This window comes from Lampetra fluviatilis, chromosome 20 (assembly GCF_964198595.1).
Source record: "Lampetra fluviatilis chromosome 20, kcLamFluv1.1, whole genome shotgun sequence".
NCBI lineage: Eukaryota > Metazoa > Chordata > Hyperoartia > Petromyzontiformes > Petromyzontidae > Lampetra > Lampetra fluviatilis.
The window spans coordinates 4,609,149-4,623,010 of record NC_136294.1 but is presented as its reverse complement, the minus strand read 5'-3'; the positions used below and the strand labels follow the sequence as shown (position 1 = coordinate 4,623,010).

The window sequence follows — 13,862 nt, the reverse complement described above, 5'->3', positions numbered from 1 at the left end:
CGAGGGGATATAAAGTGCAAGAAGTGGTTGAAGTTTTTTTCTTCTTAACCACTGATAAGGGAAACCGCGGAACAACGGCACGTCAGGCTCGCTTTGGGTCATCCCCAGTTTCGAACACCGAGCACCGCATTGATGAATTCGTCGAGTGATACGGCACGTTGAGTGCATAGCGGTACGTGCGCGTGTCCAGCTCTCTGTCCCTCCAAGGCTGGATGAGTGCCTCCCCAAGCTGCCAAGGTCACGGGGGTTATTTGACCATACTTCGCCACGCTGCTCGGCCGTGGGTGGACTGGTGAAGGGTGGGACGCACGAGACTGGAGAATGTAGAGGAGTGCAATGCAACAAAGGTGTTTGCTGCGCTGCCCTCTGATGCCCGCCACATCTGATGTGATGCCCGCCACATTGCACAGCTCAGAAATGTTTCCGGTGACAACGTGGGCAAATAGTGCCTGCGACTGTCATGGTGTGGAGTGGCCCTCATCCAGCAGTGGATTGATAAAATGGCTCTACGAGTACAGTGTATGTACCCTATACGAAGTCACAACGTGCCAGTCAGTACTTGATAAGCACCTGTAAAGTAATGTTTCAATGGTGATGCGCGAACCTTGTGCGTGCTACAATGTGAATTCGGTTTGTGCCACGTGACTTTTTCGGCACGATGTCCGACGTTTCGCCACATGCGCCGGGAGCTTCTTCAGGTGCTGAATATTCATCTCATCGGAGAATCTTAGAGCACACGAGCATGTTCATTTTTTCTTCGTCGACTTCTTTCCCTTGTCGCTCTTGCCGGTGGTGTCGGCTCTCTGCTTGACCGGTATCTCCTGCGTGATGGTGAAGTCCTTGATGATCCCATTTGGTGGCAGCATCTCCTGAATGGTCTTCTCCTTCTGCTTCGGTGGTGGCGGCAAGTCCGGCAGCGTCATGTGCCGGACCACTTGTGGCTCCGGCTGTCTCCAAGCCGGAGTCCATGCCTGTGGCCAGGGATACGTCTGGGCCGGGGTCAAAGGTTGGGTCCAAGGTTGGGCCCAGGCCTGTGCCCAGGCCTGAGTCCAGGGCTGAGGAGACCAGGGCTGAGGAGTCCAGGGCTGGGGAGTCCAGGGCTGGGGAGTCCAGGGCTGGGTCCAGGACTGTGACCAAGGAGGTGTCCAGGGCTGGGAATAGCCCCAGGAGTGGGCTGGTGGCGGAGGAGGAGGATGGGACGGAGGAGGAGGGGGAGGAGGAGGGGGAGGAGGAGGATGCTCAAGTGGCATGAAGATTGGTGGAAGGACCATCATCGGTGGTGACTGAAGAGTGTCCGGATTGAATCGCCGTGGCCTTTTGACCGTCGTGCGCTTTTCGCTCAAATAATGATCTGACCTCGCATTTGTTAGTTCGTCGTGATCACGTTGGTCATCGAACTGGTGGCCAAAATCTCCGAAGACGAGGTCTCTGTATTGTCTGGAAGGGACCGGTGCTAGGTCAACGTACGGGGGCCAAACCCCAGTGGTTCCCGCCAGACGAGCGGCATTCTCACTGTCCTCTCTCGCCCGCAAGTGATTCACGGGGTTCATCAGCGCGAGCGGGGGCACGTTGCTCACGAAGTCGCGCAGAATCTTGCCCCACATCCCGCCGCTGATGGGGGCGACGGTGACCCGGGGCCTCAGACCGACGAGATCTCGCAGGGAGCCGCCCTCGTCGGTCCCGTCGCGTTGGCCATACGGCGGCCTGTGGAAGCCCCGGCCCGCCTCCGCGAAGCCGCTCTCGAACTGCGCAAAGTACACCTCGAGCCGCACGCCGGGGTGGGCCTCCAGGAAGCCGAGGATCCGCGACACGCAGCCGAGGGCCTCGTGCCCGCACGGCGCGTGGCTGGAGAAGAGTGCGACGCGGGTGACGGCGCCGTGGCCCAGGCCGAGCGTCAGGAGGACGCTGTCGAGGTGACCCTCGGCGTCGAACAGCAGCGTCTCGGGGTGGTAGCCACGCGCCGCGCAGCCCGTCGCGTGGCCCCGCTGCACCAGCGAGCCGCCCGTGCCCCGGAGCTCGTAGAAGCCGAGCAGCGCCGCGTCGTCGCCCGGCCACGGCGCCGAGCGCGCCAGCGCCACCGGGTAGCCGAACGAGCGGCAGAATTCCCGGTAGGGCACTCGGGAGTCGGTGCCCACGCGGACGTGGCGAGGGCATCGCGGGCAGAAGGGCGGCTCCGGGTGCGACGGCGGGAGGGCCCCCGGGAAGCGTGCGCCTGGCCACGGTGCCGCGAAAACGCCGTAAGGGACCGCCAGCTTCGCGGGCTGATGGGAAGTTGAACGGAGTGAATCCTGCAGTGGGGCAGGGGAGGGGAAACGACCCCAGGGGTCTGGTGTATGAATTGCTGAAAGAGAAACGCGTTAATGTTTTATGTTTTGAGATGCTTAAGCAAGCAATGGAAAAGCAATGCGTTTACGTAAATGCATGTTGGGCTTCTTTCGCACCGTACGTAGCCAACTGCACTAAATTGGAGGTGCGGGGAGAGATATTAAACTGAAAACGCGGCACGGGGCTGGTTTCATCGAGCGGTGGATTGCCACATAAACGTGGGTCATCGAATCAATGTAAAAAAATTTTAAATGTATGTTTACATTGATGGACTAATACCCTTGTCCACTGCCAAAGATTACGGGCGCATTTGCTGATATGTATGTGAGAGTAATTCTATGCGGATGCAAATCAGAATGAATCAAGAATCGTCTTTATATGTATCTTAATGTCTGCTTTGGCGGTTGCACACGAATGTAGCGGCCACAAACATGAATTGCAAATTTCTTCTGAATTGTGAATCACTTGAATTGCATATCTCATCTGCGTGGAGAGATGCAGCCTGCACTTTCTGTTCCAGTTACATGGAACGACGGAACATTATGTAATTCGAGGAACTGCGTTTAAGTTACGTCGCATCAAATGTGCACATTTCAGCAAGATACCCAGAAGTTAAATGGGGATCTTGGAGCCTGATAAGGGAACTGGAAATGCCCGCGTGAGTTCACATCAGCTAACCGCTGCGATAGAAACGAGACATGTTCAATTGGGCCATCTTCAGCTCAGGTTCACGTTGCATGATGATGTGAATAAAATAAACATTTACAATTATTTTTAGCTGCACTTATCAGCAACAGCAGACCCAGCAACGGCTGGATTTGATACTCAATCGCCTTCACTAACTGACATGTTTATGTCCTGTACATTCTGCTGTATTATACCGTGCTCCGTGTATGTAGCGTGTATGTGTGTTGAACTTAGTTCGCACCGTACGTAGCCAACCGCGCTAATCGAAGGTGCCTATGTATGCACGTCCTGTACCAACAGTTACACTCGCAATGTGTGCAATGCGCGGACTGTGATTGCCCGCATTAGGAAAATACAACCTACGATGCATTTCAAACCAAAACGTTGTTTTGTCAAACATTCTTTGTTTTTAAATCCCCTTTTTCTCCGAAAAACACATTCTGTGGCATCGCTTGGCAGTCACGCAGATCAGGCACTCGTGCCTGCCTGTAGTGCCTGTCTAAAGGCAGGCACAAGAATTTATGGAATGATAAAAGGGCCCTTCAGCCCATGCGGTTTCCCCATTGATATACACAGCCCATTCGCGTATATTTACCCTTCCCAATACACATTTATGTGCCACTAACCTCTGCAGTACACGGCTGTTTGAAAGGGCTGTTAGAAATACATTACACGAACCGATTTTTGTTTGCTGTAAAATAGAATGACTATATATATTTTTTTAAACGTAGGCTTTCAGAAGGTTTACATTCAAATGTTTGCCTTCCTAATCTATCATTCTCGGAATGCCAGCGTTAACATTGTATTGCGATTATCTGCATCGGATAGTGATCGGCGAAGAAAGACCTCGCGTGGCAAGACGCTAATCGAAGTGGCGATGCTGTGATCAGGCCCAAAGGGTGAATACATAATAATCACTTACTGAGCGATGCGGAATATCTTCGCAGCCGTTTGCGATGAAAACAACCCACGACAGAGAGAGAGAGCCTCGTCAAGTCGGTCTTCGGTCCTGTTCGTCGGCGGTTAGAGCACGCTCAGTAGTTAGTTACGGCCTCATGTTTCAAGTATCCCATCAATGATTAACGCACTCACCCCTCCGGATTTCTGGGAGGGGGGGGAAGTCAGAGTTTGCGGTCGGTTGCTACGGTATCGATAATAGCAAGCGGTTGTCTTTATAAACTGGGGTCACATGACCCATGGTGGGGTGGCAGTGTTTGCCTTTTATTGCTGCTGCTGCGTGTTCTCCACAGCAACCAATAACCAAACCAAACACGCGCAGCGGTGAGCCACTGCGACACGCTACAGCCTCTCTCTGTGCTGCTGCTGCTGCTACGTGCCGTTTCGAGTCCGTCTCCCTCCCGTCGTTTGGCCTTTGAAGATGATTATTTGCGTGCGGGATGGATAAAAATGGGCCGCAAGTGAACGAGAGGAGACGCGGTTACGATGATGATGATGATGAGGTTGCCGGTTAAGGTGCGCGCGCATGAATTGGAATAATTATCATAATTGCAATAGGCAGATTGAAAGGTAAAGTGGAAGTATGGTAATGAAAGCGATACACGTGAATTACAACAAGGGCAGCTCAACGAGTGAATTATGCAACGACTAATATTGTAAGGAATAACATGAGAGCATTTTTCGTGTACGGTGTTGAGCTGTATGTGATTTTTTTAATTTTTCATGAATTTCATAATTTTTATTTTTCATTTACAGTGTTGAGCTGTATGTCAGTTTGCCATTTATTACAATATACCAAACACGTACTACATATATATATACTCTTTGGTTATTTCGGTAAAGTCACGTTGGTAGGGAAAATAAATAAATAAATACTGTATCACGACGTTTCGATCGCAACACAAGCTGTCAGAGGTGGGACAAAGTCATTGTTATGCAAGTCCAAGTCGAGTCGCAAGTCATCAAATTCATGACTCGAGTCTGACTCGAGTCCAAGTCACATGACTCGAGTCCACATCTCATAGGTGGGACAAAGTCATTGTTATGCAAGTCCAAGTCGAGTCGCAAGTCATCAAATTCATGACTCGAGTCTGACTCGAGTCCAAGTCACATGACTCGAGTCCACACCTCTGCAAGCTGTCATCCTCAGGCAGAAAATAAACAATCCAGCAGTGGAGCTGCTGAACCAGCAAGAGAGCTGTTACAACAAGAGGTTATATACGTGGCGATGGACAAGCAAGCGGGGTCTGGGTCTGAGCTGGAAAGGAATTCCATCCCCGGACGCAAGCACGTCAGTTGTGTTAATGGGGGAGATTAGGGAGAGAGAGATTAGCATGAAATTAACTTCCGTAAGAGTATCGTCGCATATGCGCACCACAGCCGTGTTAATGGGAGATTAGCACGATCTTGATTTGAAGCTTTCGTGACTGCAGGAATCCATTCTCTTTGGTTCTTTCGGTAAAGTCACGTGGGTATAAACGTCGTGATTTATTTTGTTTTATACCTACGTGACTTTACCCAAAGAACCAAAGATTAGCACTATGTTGATGGGAGAGATTAGGTAGGGAGACTAGGGGGATTAGCAAGTTAATGTCATGTCTATGTGTAGCACAAGCTGCGGCGCTGCCAACTGCGCTGAGGCAAGCGCATCCATGTAAGTGAACCACCATAACGGTGGTCGTGTCAGTGAGACACAAAGCCCATCACATAGCCAGAACCATCGATACATCGAGGCTAAGGGAGCAGAGGTGGCCATGCTAGTGAGAGCCCAGCCCGTTAATGCAGAGGGACATAACAGGGCAATGCAACTCAGAGAGTCGGAGATAAAAGCCAAATGGCAGGGAAGAATGGAAGCACCACAGTAAGTTACGACTTTGCTTGGTTAATAACGTCCTTCCAATGATTGCTAAGCTTATAGCCATCTTCTCGGTTGAAATTGTCTCTGTGTTTATATATCTGGATGGCTTCATGGACAAATCTTTGAAGGTAGCCCATGGTAGAAACGATAGGACGGAGTGGAGTACCTTCTTTATGGATTTTTGGAAGACCATTGTATCTGGGTGGTCTAGCAGCCGAAGGTTTTAGAGAGAGTTGCTTGTTCGTTTAGATTAGAGAAGTCGAATTAGTGATGATATTGTTGGTTTTTGTAGCCAGGCGGTTAGTAGGATCTTTGTTGATTTTAGTATAACTGCCATCATTAAGAAGGTCCTGGATTTTGTTGTTGTATGTGGTTTTATCCATGATGACCGTGGCATTGCCCTTGTCGGCTGAAAGGATGACAATGTCATCTCTCTTTTTCAATTGAGCGAGTTCAGAGCGCTCGTCCCTGCTGATGTTACCAATGGGTTTCTTAGCGTTTTTGAGGATGGCGGCGATTTCAGATCTTGCCACGTCTGCTTGGATGTGACCTAAACCTTAGAGGGCTACATCAACCTGGTCAATGATATCATACACTGGGATGTGTTTGAGGGTGACTGCAAAGTTCAGCCATCTAGCTAGTACCGATTTTGGGTTATCGAAAATTGGGCTGTTACTCTGATTGATGACAATCTTGTTAACATCTAACTTTTTCACGTGTGGATCTGGCTTCTTTTTTGACAGGATGTTGAATTTAGCAATCAGGTTAACTTTACATTTGGTTGACATTCTCGCGGCAGAAGAAACAGTCACGTTATCTACAAGGCCCCAATTAGATGTGGACATTTTATTTGTTAATGCTAAGTGTGATTGTAAGAGACATTTGTCTAAATGATCAAGTTCAAAACGGAGCAGTCTTATGCTCTCTGAGATTAGTGATAGGCTAGCTGTGAACAAGATCCGTTTAGCGTTAGGAGAAGTGACAGCAGCAGATGTGAGTGTAAATGCGATCGGTATTACCTTGTTATCGCGGCATCTCTTGAGAAAGGTTAGCGACTCGATCAGGTGAGCCTTCTTGTCTCGCAGTCTGTTAAAAGCTCTAACAGGTGTTAGGAAACCCTCCCCATCGAGGCGGTTCGATCTTATTACACTGGTCAACAAAAAAAAAAAATTCTGGCCTGGACTTTTGCAGCTGTTTTAGACTAATTTCAGGGTGCTGATTCCCAATCTGATCTCAGATTTGCTCTATCACATCTCATTTTTATGCTATCGGCATACCCCATTTTCATTGATTATACCCGAAATTAACTCTGTCACTTATGATTGCAAGTTGTTGCGAGTCAGTGACTGCTTTAGTGTTAAAATATGGTGCTGTATTTTTTTAATTTAATATTTTTCATCTGCAGTTTTATTGAAAATGCAATATTTGATATCTCAAAAACCTGATGTGATAGACACAAACTGATGCCAGATTTGGAATCAGAACTCCAAAAATTACCTTAAAACCTTGGAATACCTTATGCCAGGAAAAGTGTGTTGACCAGTGTTATATACAGTAATACAAAAATTAATGTACAGGGTGATCCACATGTCTTGTGACCCTCATTTAATTCCCAAAAATCTTAATATTTTAAAGGTAAGCTTTACTTAAATCAGACATGAATATGCAAAGGAAAACAAGACAGCTGAACCACCCTGTACAACGGGGGAACAGGGTCCTGGCCACCTGAGTTCAACTCCTAGCCCATGGCAGTCCATTCCCACCAGTGTGGTGAACATTTCGTTAAAAATAACCAACCCATTATTTACACGGTCTTCTTTATCTATAGCAGTGGATTGATAGATTGTTAAATAAAAAGTAATGAACATCTCGAGAACTACAATATGCGTTCAAGGTTAAGGTGCAGCCAGGCAACTGCGTGCTCATGCCACTGCTGGCAATATTAGTTCTGTACTTGTGCTGGACAGCACTAATGAAAACTCATTTCTTTAGAACCGCTTTTGTATGTTTAGTTTGATGTCATCTCCCCCCATACCTCCGACGAGCACGGTTGGCTACGCTACGTACGGTGCAAAAGAAGTTCAACATACATACGTGTTACAACTGGCTAAGTAAATGTACGTTCATAATACACAACGGTTGTTGATATGATGTTGATCATTTACATGAGTCATACCGTCGAAATGTTCAATGGCATTAACATTATGCACGGCCTCAGATGGCTTTATTTGCGTTTTATTGCCCATTAGCGCCTAACAAGAACATTTAAAGATAAGCATATCAATGTACTGTGCAGTATTTCTTTGCCAATCAAAACCACCAGATTTGTCATTAGACCGTGCCTCATCGCAGACACATATTTACAGACCGATCATTGGCTGACGTTTCGTCCAGAGGTTCTGCAGAGAGTAGATTTGTGATTGTGCGCTGTTCCCAACGATGACGACGATGATGAGGACCTTATGTTTGTTTTGTTGAATATCTTTCCTCTTGTCAGCGACCCTGGACTGTGTGATCCAGAGGTCACCGGTTCGATTTCTTAAATCCCCCCGACCTCTGGCCCACCCCACAGCATTATTGGGTTCAGCACGGTTCGTCGGGCGGCAGGTCGCGAGTGGTGCGGCATCGTTAGGCGACGCATAGTGGGGCCCCGAATCAACAGATAAACAAGTTAAACAAATGTGAAAAGCGAAAAAAATATTCCAAATATTTTTTACATTTTTTATTCAGATTTTTTTTTATTGCAGTGTACCATGGCCCAAAGCTTGATTCACGCATCTGGCTATCGTATCAATTGAGCATGAAGTTGCACGATCCACCACCTTCGAGGAAATCCTAGACCAGTGGTTCTTCTTAACCTGGGGTGCACGCACTCCCTGGGGGTGCGAGATGCCCTTTCTGGGGGTGCGAGACATGGGCAGACTTTTTTTAAAGGTAGATAATCGAAAACACAAATTAAGCACAGCTACTTTGCTTCATCAAACCTATGTATTTATAACATTATACTTTTTTTACGATTGAGTACAAGGTTAAGAACCACTGGGCTAGACCGATGAGCCAGAATGAAAGCAAGACGCATGTTAACTTAATTGTCAGTATTGTACTTTTAAAAAATGTCACTGTGCGACTGTTTTGCTCTAAACCCTAATACACGGTGCAACTAAAATAACATATACAGTTATAGCCTGTATATTATTGTAATTCGATTTAAAAACATCCGTAATTGTTTCAGTCAGAACGGAGGGGGGCACACAGTGTTATCTTCTCACAGCCCCCCGTTCAAATAGGTCGTTGACCCCCTGGGTAGAGTGGCACTGCTACCTCTTTCAGGATATCTGGCCAGACACCCTTCCACTGTAGTGGTGTTCGTGAGCTCCCTCTCGTGGTGGCCCTTCCGTCAGCATTGGCGTGAGAAAGACATCGCAGGCCGGCACCTTTATCTTATCTTTCCTTGCACATGATGTTGATGTTATACCCCCCCCCCCTTATCTTAAAAAAAACAAGTGACCTTAACTTGTTCTTATTTCGTGCACAATGCGAGAATGTACTTGCCTTAATCAAACATTTGCCTTCCCACACTATATCTTTAAAGCCGGACTGACACGAAATGTAAATGTGCCGATTTATAGTGCACGCTGCGACGACGCCATGCCATCTAGGCATTTTTTGATTGTTCGCCATGATTTATTGTGCGTGGCTTCTACGCGTATCTCAAGTTGAACGGCCAATTCAAGGGCATCATCGCTAGGAGTGATTCCATAACTTCCAACACCAAAAAAAAAGGTTTAGCACCCAATAACCCTTAAGCACGAGCACCATGCAGTAGCACTTTGTGAATTAGGGCCGCATTTTGACGATCTCCTGCTCCCCCATCCCCACTCATAACTCTGCTGCAATGGAACAATTTTTTTTATTGCGTGTTTATAAAAGAGGATATAATTTACGACATTTTCTTTACATTGCGCCGTGGCATTTTCGTATGATGCAGAATAAAAGTCGAACAAAGTCCACGTGTCCACGTGCACAATTCAAATAGGCAGTGGATTTCAACTTCTCTTTCTTTCGAAAGATTTTGTAGAAATAAACCAACGTGCAATGTCCATGCGGGCCAATTGCCTCCCTTAACGTATATTCAAGCACATTGATACCTAATTGAAAAAGAAATAAAACATCAATGACGTTTATCCCATGTAACATTAGCTGTGAGTGGAGCAGTGGATTGGTACAAACATTGGTAGCAGGGCCGTCCATCGTGGGGGGTGCGGGGTAAATCCCTGACCGTGTGAGACTACATCTGACACCGTGACGTCGAAGCACGCCCCCCCCTCCAAAGCGCGGGGCCCGGGGCGGTTGATCCCCCTCCCCCCCTATTCGCCGTACCCTTGGGATGGCTCTGGTTTGATGGCGCTGCTTTGAACCCCGGTGACCTTGTTTCGATTCTGGAACTGATACCGATGACTAATATCAGGACCGGTGCTGGACCACCCCCTCCCCACCCTCAACCGCCTTCACCAACCTGTACTGACGAGTGTGGTGAAGTATGGTCACACAGCAACCTCCCGGTGACCGTCATAGTTCAAGGAGGCCTCCATACATCGGTGGATTTGAGAATGGGTGGAATTTATTTCTCGTTTGAACTTCGGTTGGACAGTTTTTGATTCCGTACTTCTGCATTGTTAAACGTGAGCCGGTCACGTTGAACAATAGCACGGCCATTAAACAGATCTTCCAGGGTGTCTGACCAGCATTGAAGAGTAGGCCAAAAACACCAACTAGAGGGGTGCTCTAGCGCTCCCTCGAGCGGAGGTCCTTCCGCCAGCAATACTCCTTGACATATACTGTCGGTTCATCTTCTTTGTTCTTTCGGTAAAGTCACGTAGAAGGAAAATAATAAAATAATAAAAATAAAACATAATAAAATAATTCTCACGACGTTTCGGCCACAACGCAAGCAGCCGTCTTCAGGTGGAGAACAGGTCTGTCAAGTAGACAGAGTCTGAGTAGACTCTGTCTACTTGATAGACTCTGTCTACTTGACAGACCTGTTCTCTTGACAGACTCTGTCTACTTGACAGACCTGTTCTCCACCTGAAGACGGCTGCTTGCGTTGTGGCCGAAACGTCGTGAGAATTATTTTATTATGTTTTATTTTTTTTATTTTATTTTTTTCCTTCTGCGTGACTTTACCGAAAGAACCAAGAAGATGAATCCCTGCAGTCACGAAAGCTTTAAATCGAAATACCGTCGGTTCTTTCACATAAAGAAAGAAATGTATTTTTACATTTCCTACCAACCACACGGCCTTCCGGGAATACATCATTTCAGCAGCATTGGTTCAACACAAGCAAACTCTGGAGGGGTTTCAAAACCAATCATCAGCAGTCAGGCTTGCTTAAACCACTGCTGGCGAATTGCCAGATGTCTATCGGCAAGGACACTCTCTGTTATGGGTCCTTGTTCGAAGCAGAACTATATACAGTCATCCATAATACGAAATAATCATTTGCATCTTCTGGCCCAATTTTGTCAGTGTTGCATTCAGCTCTTCCTGAGCGTATCCGAGCTCATTATTGTAAAACTTTGTCCGTGCTGTGATCTCACCAGGTTTATGTCTGGTGCTATTTCGCCGTGGCATTTGTGCAAATTGGTGAAGCAGGAATTGAATAGCAATGTCCCTTGCGCTTGATTGGATTTTGCTAGAGTGTTTGTGTCTGGGCGTTGCGCAGACATCTGGGTTTAGGGGAATTAGCGGACAAAGCAGATTAATCAATCAGCCCACAGGTCCCTAGGGGTTATCGACCAGACAGGCTCACGATGCTGTTTGTTCTTTCAAACATTTAACAAATAAGTTAAAAGTGTTCCAATATTTAAATGAACAGCGATAGCCACTGGCTTTATTGTAAGTTCCACAACGGATTCCTTCTTTGTGTCAACATCTCAAGCTTTCGTGCACGTACCACGTGACTCATAGTCATACTGTCAAGTGCTACATCTACAATTGTGAAACATTTTCCGAAGTATAACTTTTTTTTTGCTATTTCAGGGCTGGGTCATTCACGCTCATGGACACGAAAACCGCAGTTTCTCTATTTGGGTCAAAAATTTAAAAATAAGTGCAACAAACCCACTACCCCCCTACCCGACTCGCCGCGTGACTGTGACGATGAGAAGTGTCTCCATGTGTGGCGGCACTTTGCCGTTTGCACTGCAATGGCGCGGTGGTGGTTGGTGGTGGTGGGGGGTGGACTGGGGAATTGCCAGGATGTCGGGAACTTGACTTCCCATCTCGATGCCGAGTCTGCGAAACGACGAGCGGCTTGTTTTTCTGGCACACGATAGCTAGCGCCCACTTCCCTCTATTGCACTGGCGGAATTTCCCGACACTTTGAAAATTAGAACAGAAAATAAAACTATTCTCGTGAAGTCCATTTTACATGGAAACATCTTCTTGGTTCTTTCGGTAAAAACATAATAAAATATATTATTTTATTATGTTTTATTTTATTATTTTATTACTTCCCTTCTACGTGACTTTACCGAAAGAACCAAGAAGATGAATCCCTGCAGTCACGAAAGCTTTAAATCGAAATGGAAACACATCTTTATTTGTTTTAATTCCCCCCACTCTATTTTTTTTCTGAAAAAGGTTTGCGTGAGCTGTGAGCATGCGACGTGAGTGTTACGTTATCGAGAGCACCTTGAATGTTTTGCATAATCTCGTGCCATAATTGAGACGCATCGCCCCTCTCTGTGTTCATCTCGTATTCAGGCGATCGAACGTCACCGCCGATCCGTGCACTGTACAGCTATTTAAACTTGGCACAGCCTTGTATTTGCTTTAATGGCCTGATGGGCTCTCTTTGCTCGCACGTTTCAAAACAAAAGCCAAACAATGAAAACTGGAGGCCGACAGGAGGAAAAAAGGGGAAAAAAACCGAGCACTCGCCATTGTTTTCGGAGGAAGCTGCTGACACGGGGGCCTGTGTACTGCGGCTCAACGTGACTCCATGCCCACCTCAGCTCCTTTTCGCATCGGCAAAAATATTTCATGGCAACCCGGTCTACACTCGAGCCGTCAGTGACACACAGAAGAGGCTCGTGCCGTGATTAGCACTGCCAAAACAAACAAACAAAAACAACAGGCGCGGTCATCCAGTCTAGTCTGGCAATCGTTTGTGATCAAGTTTTTTGTTTGTGTGTGTGTGCGCAAGTGACCAACCCAGTGTGGACACGTAACGTTGGGCCGCGACGTTGGTCCAACGTTCACAACCGCGTGCCAACGTTTTGACCCAAGCTTGGGGACGTTTCACGGGTTAGGGGAGGAGGTGACACGGCTAAAAGGGGGGCCCACACGTGGGGCTGGACTTTGGCTGCAAATGCCAGAAACGGCCACCCGCTTCGCTTGGCTCTTTTTTTGAGTGTCTGCCTTCACACAAACGGCTCGCGCCTGTTGTCATAGCGAACGCGCTCTGGCAGGTGTCCTCCTGAATCTGCGGCTCTGCCGATGATACCTCCACGCCCCTTCGGCCGGAGCCAAAGCGCTCGAGCGGCGCGTTGCAAATCATCGGGGTGGCGCCGCCCTTCGTCGGGGCCGAATGTCGCAGGAACGCTGGAGCCGCGCACGTTGTTCCGCTCGCGATTTGCGGTGAAACGGAGCGCTGCGGCATTTGTCGCTCGATTCGAAACGCGGCGTTCCCACTGCCGTGTGTCCGTCGGCCAAACCCAGTCGAGGGCTGAAACGGAGCCTCAACGCAGGAAAGAAGGAACACCCCTCCCCGACCCACCCCCTGTTTACAGTTGTTTGTGTCTCATCACTTCCTGCGCGCAGTACTGCAGTGACGAATTGGCAAGTTGCTGGTCGTTTTTCTTCTTCTTCTTAGAGGAAGTGTTGATCGTCTAAATTGTGTTTCCGTTCTATGGCAACCCGCCGATGTCTACTTTCGTAAGAAGTATGTTGAACTTCTTTCGCACCGTACGTAGCCAACCGTGCCAATCGGAGGTGCGGCGGAAGGACACCAAACTAAACACAATAAGC

The 13,862-nt window shown here is 47.7% G+C and overlaps 1 protein-coding gene across 1 annotated transcript; it reads right to left on the bottom strand.

Annotated features, from left to right (window-relative positions):
• Positions 1-746: 746 nt before the first annotated feature.
• Positions 747-13,494, bottom strand: APOBEC4 (apolipoprotein B mRNA editing enzyme catalytic polypeptide like 4). Its single transcript, XM_078865715.1, has 3 exons — positions 13,266-13,494; positions 1,449-2,212; positions 747-971 (listed from the first exon to the last, which is right to left on the bottom strand). The coding sequence occupies exons 1-3, from the start codon at positions 13,492-13,494 to the stop codon at positions 747-749; spliced, it is 1,218 nt and encodes a 405-aa protein (XP_078721841.1).
• Between the last annotated feature and the right edge of the window lie 368 nt (positions 13,495-13,862).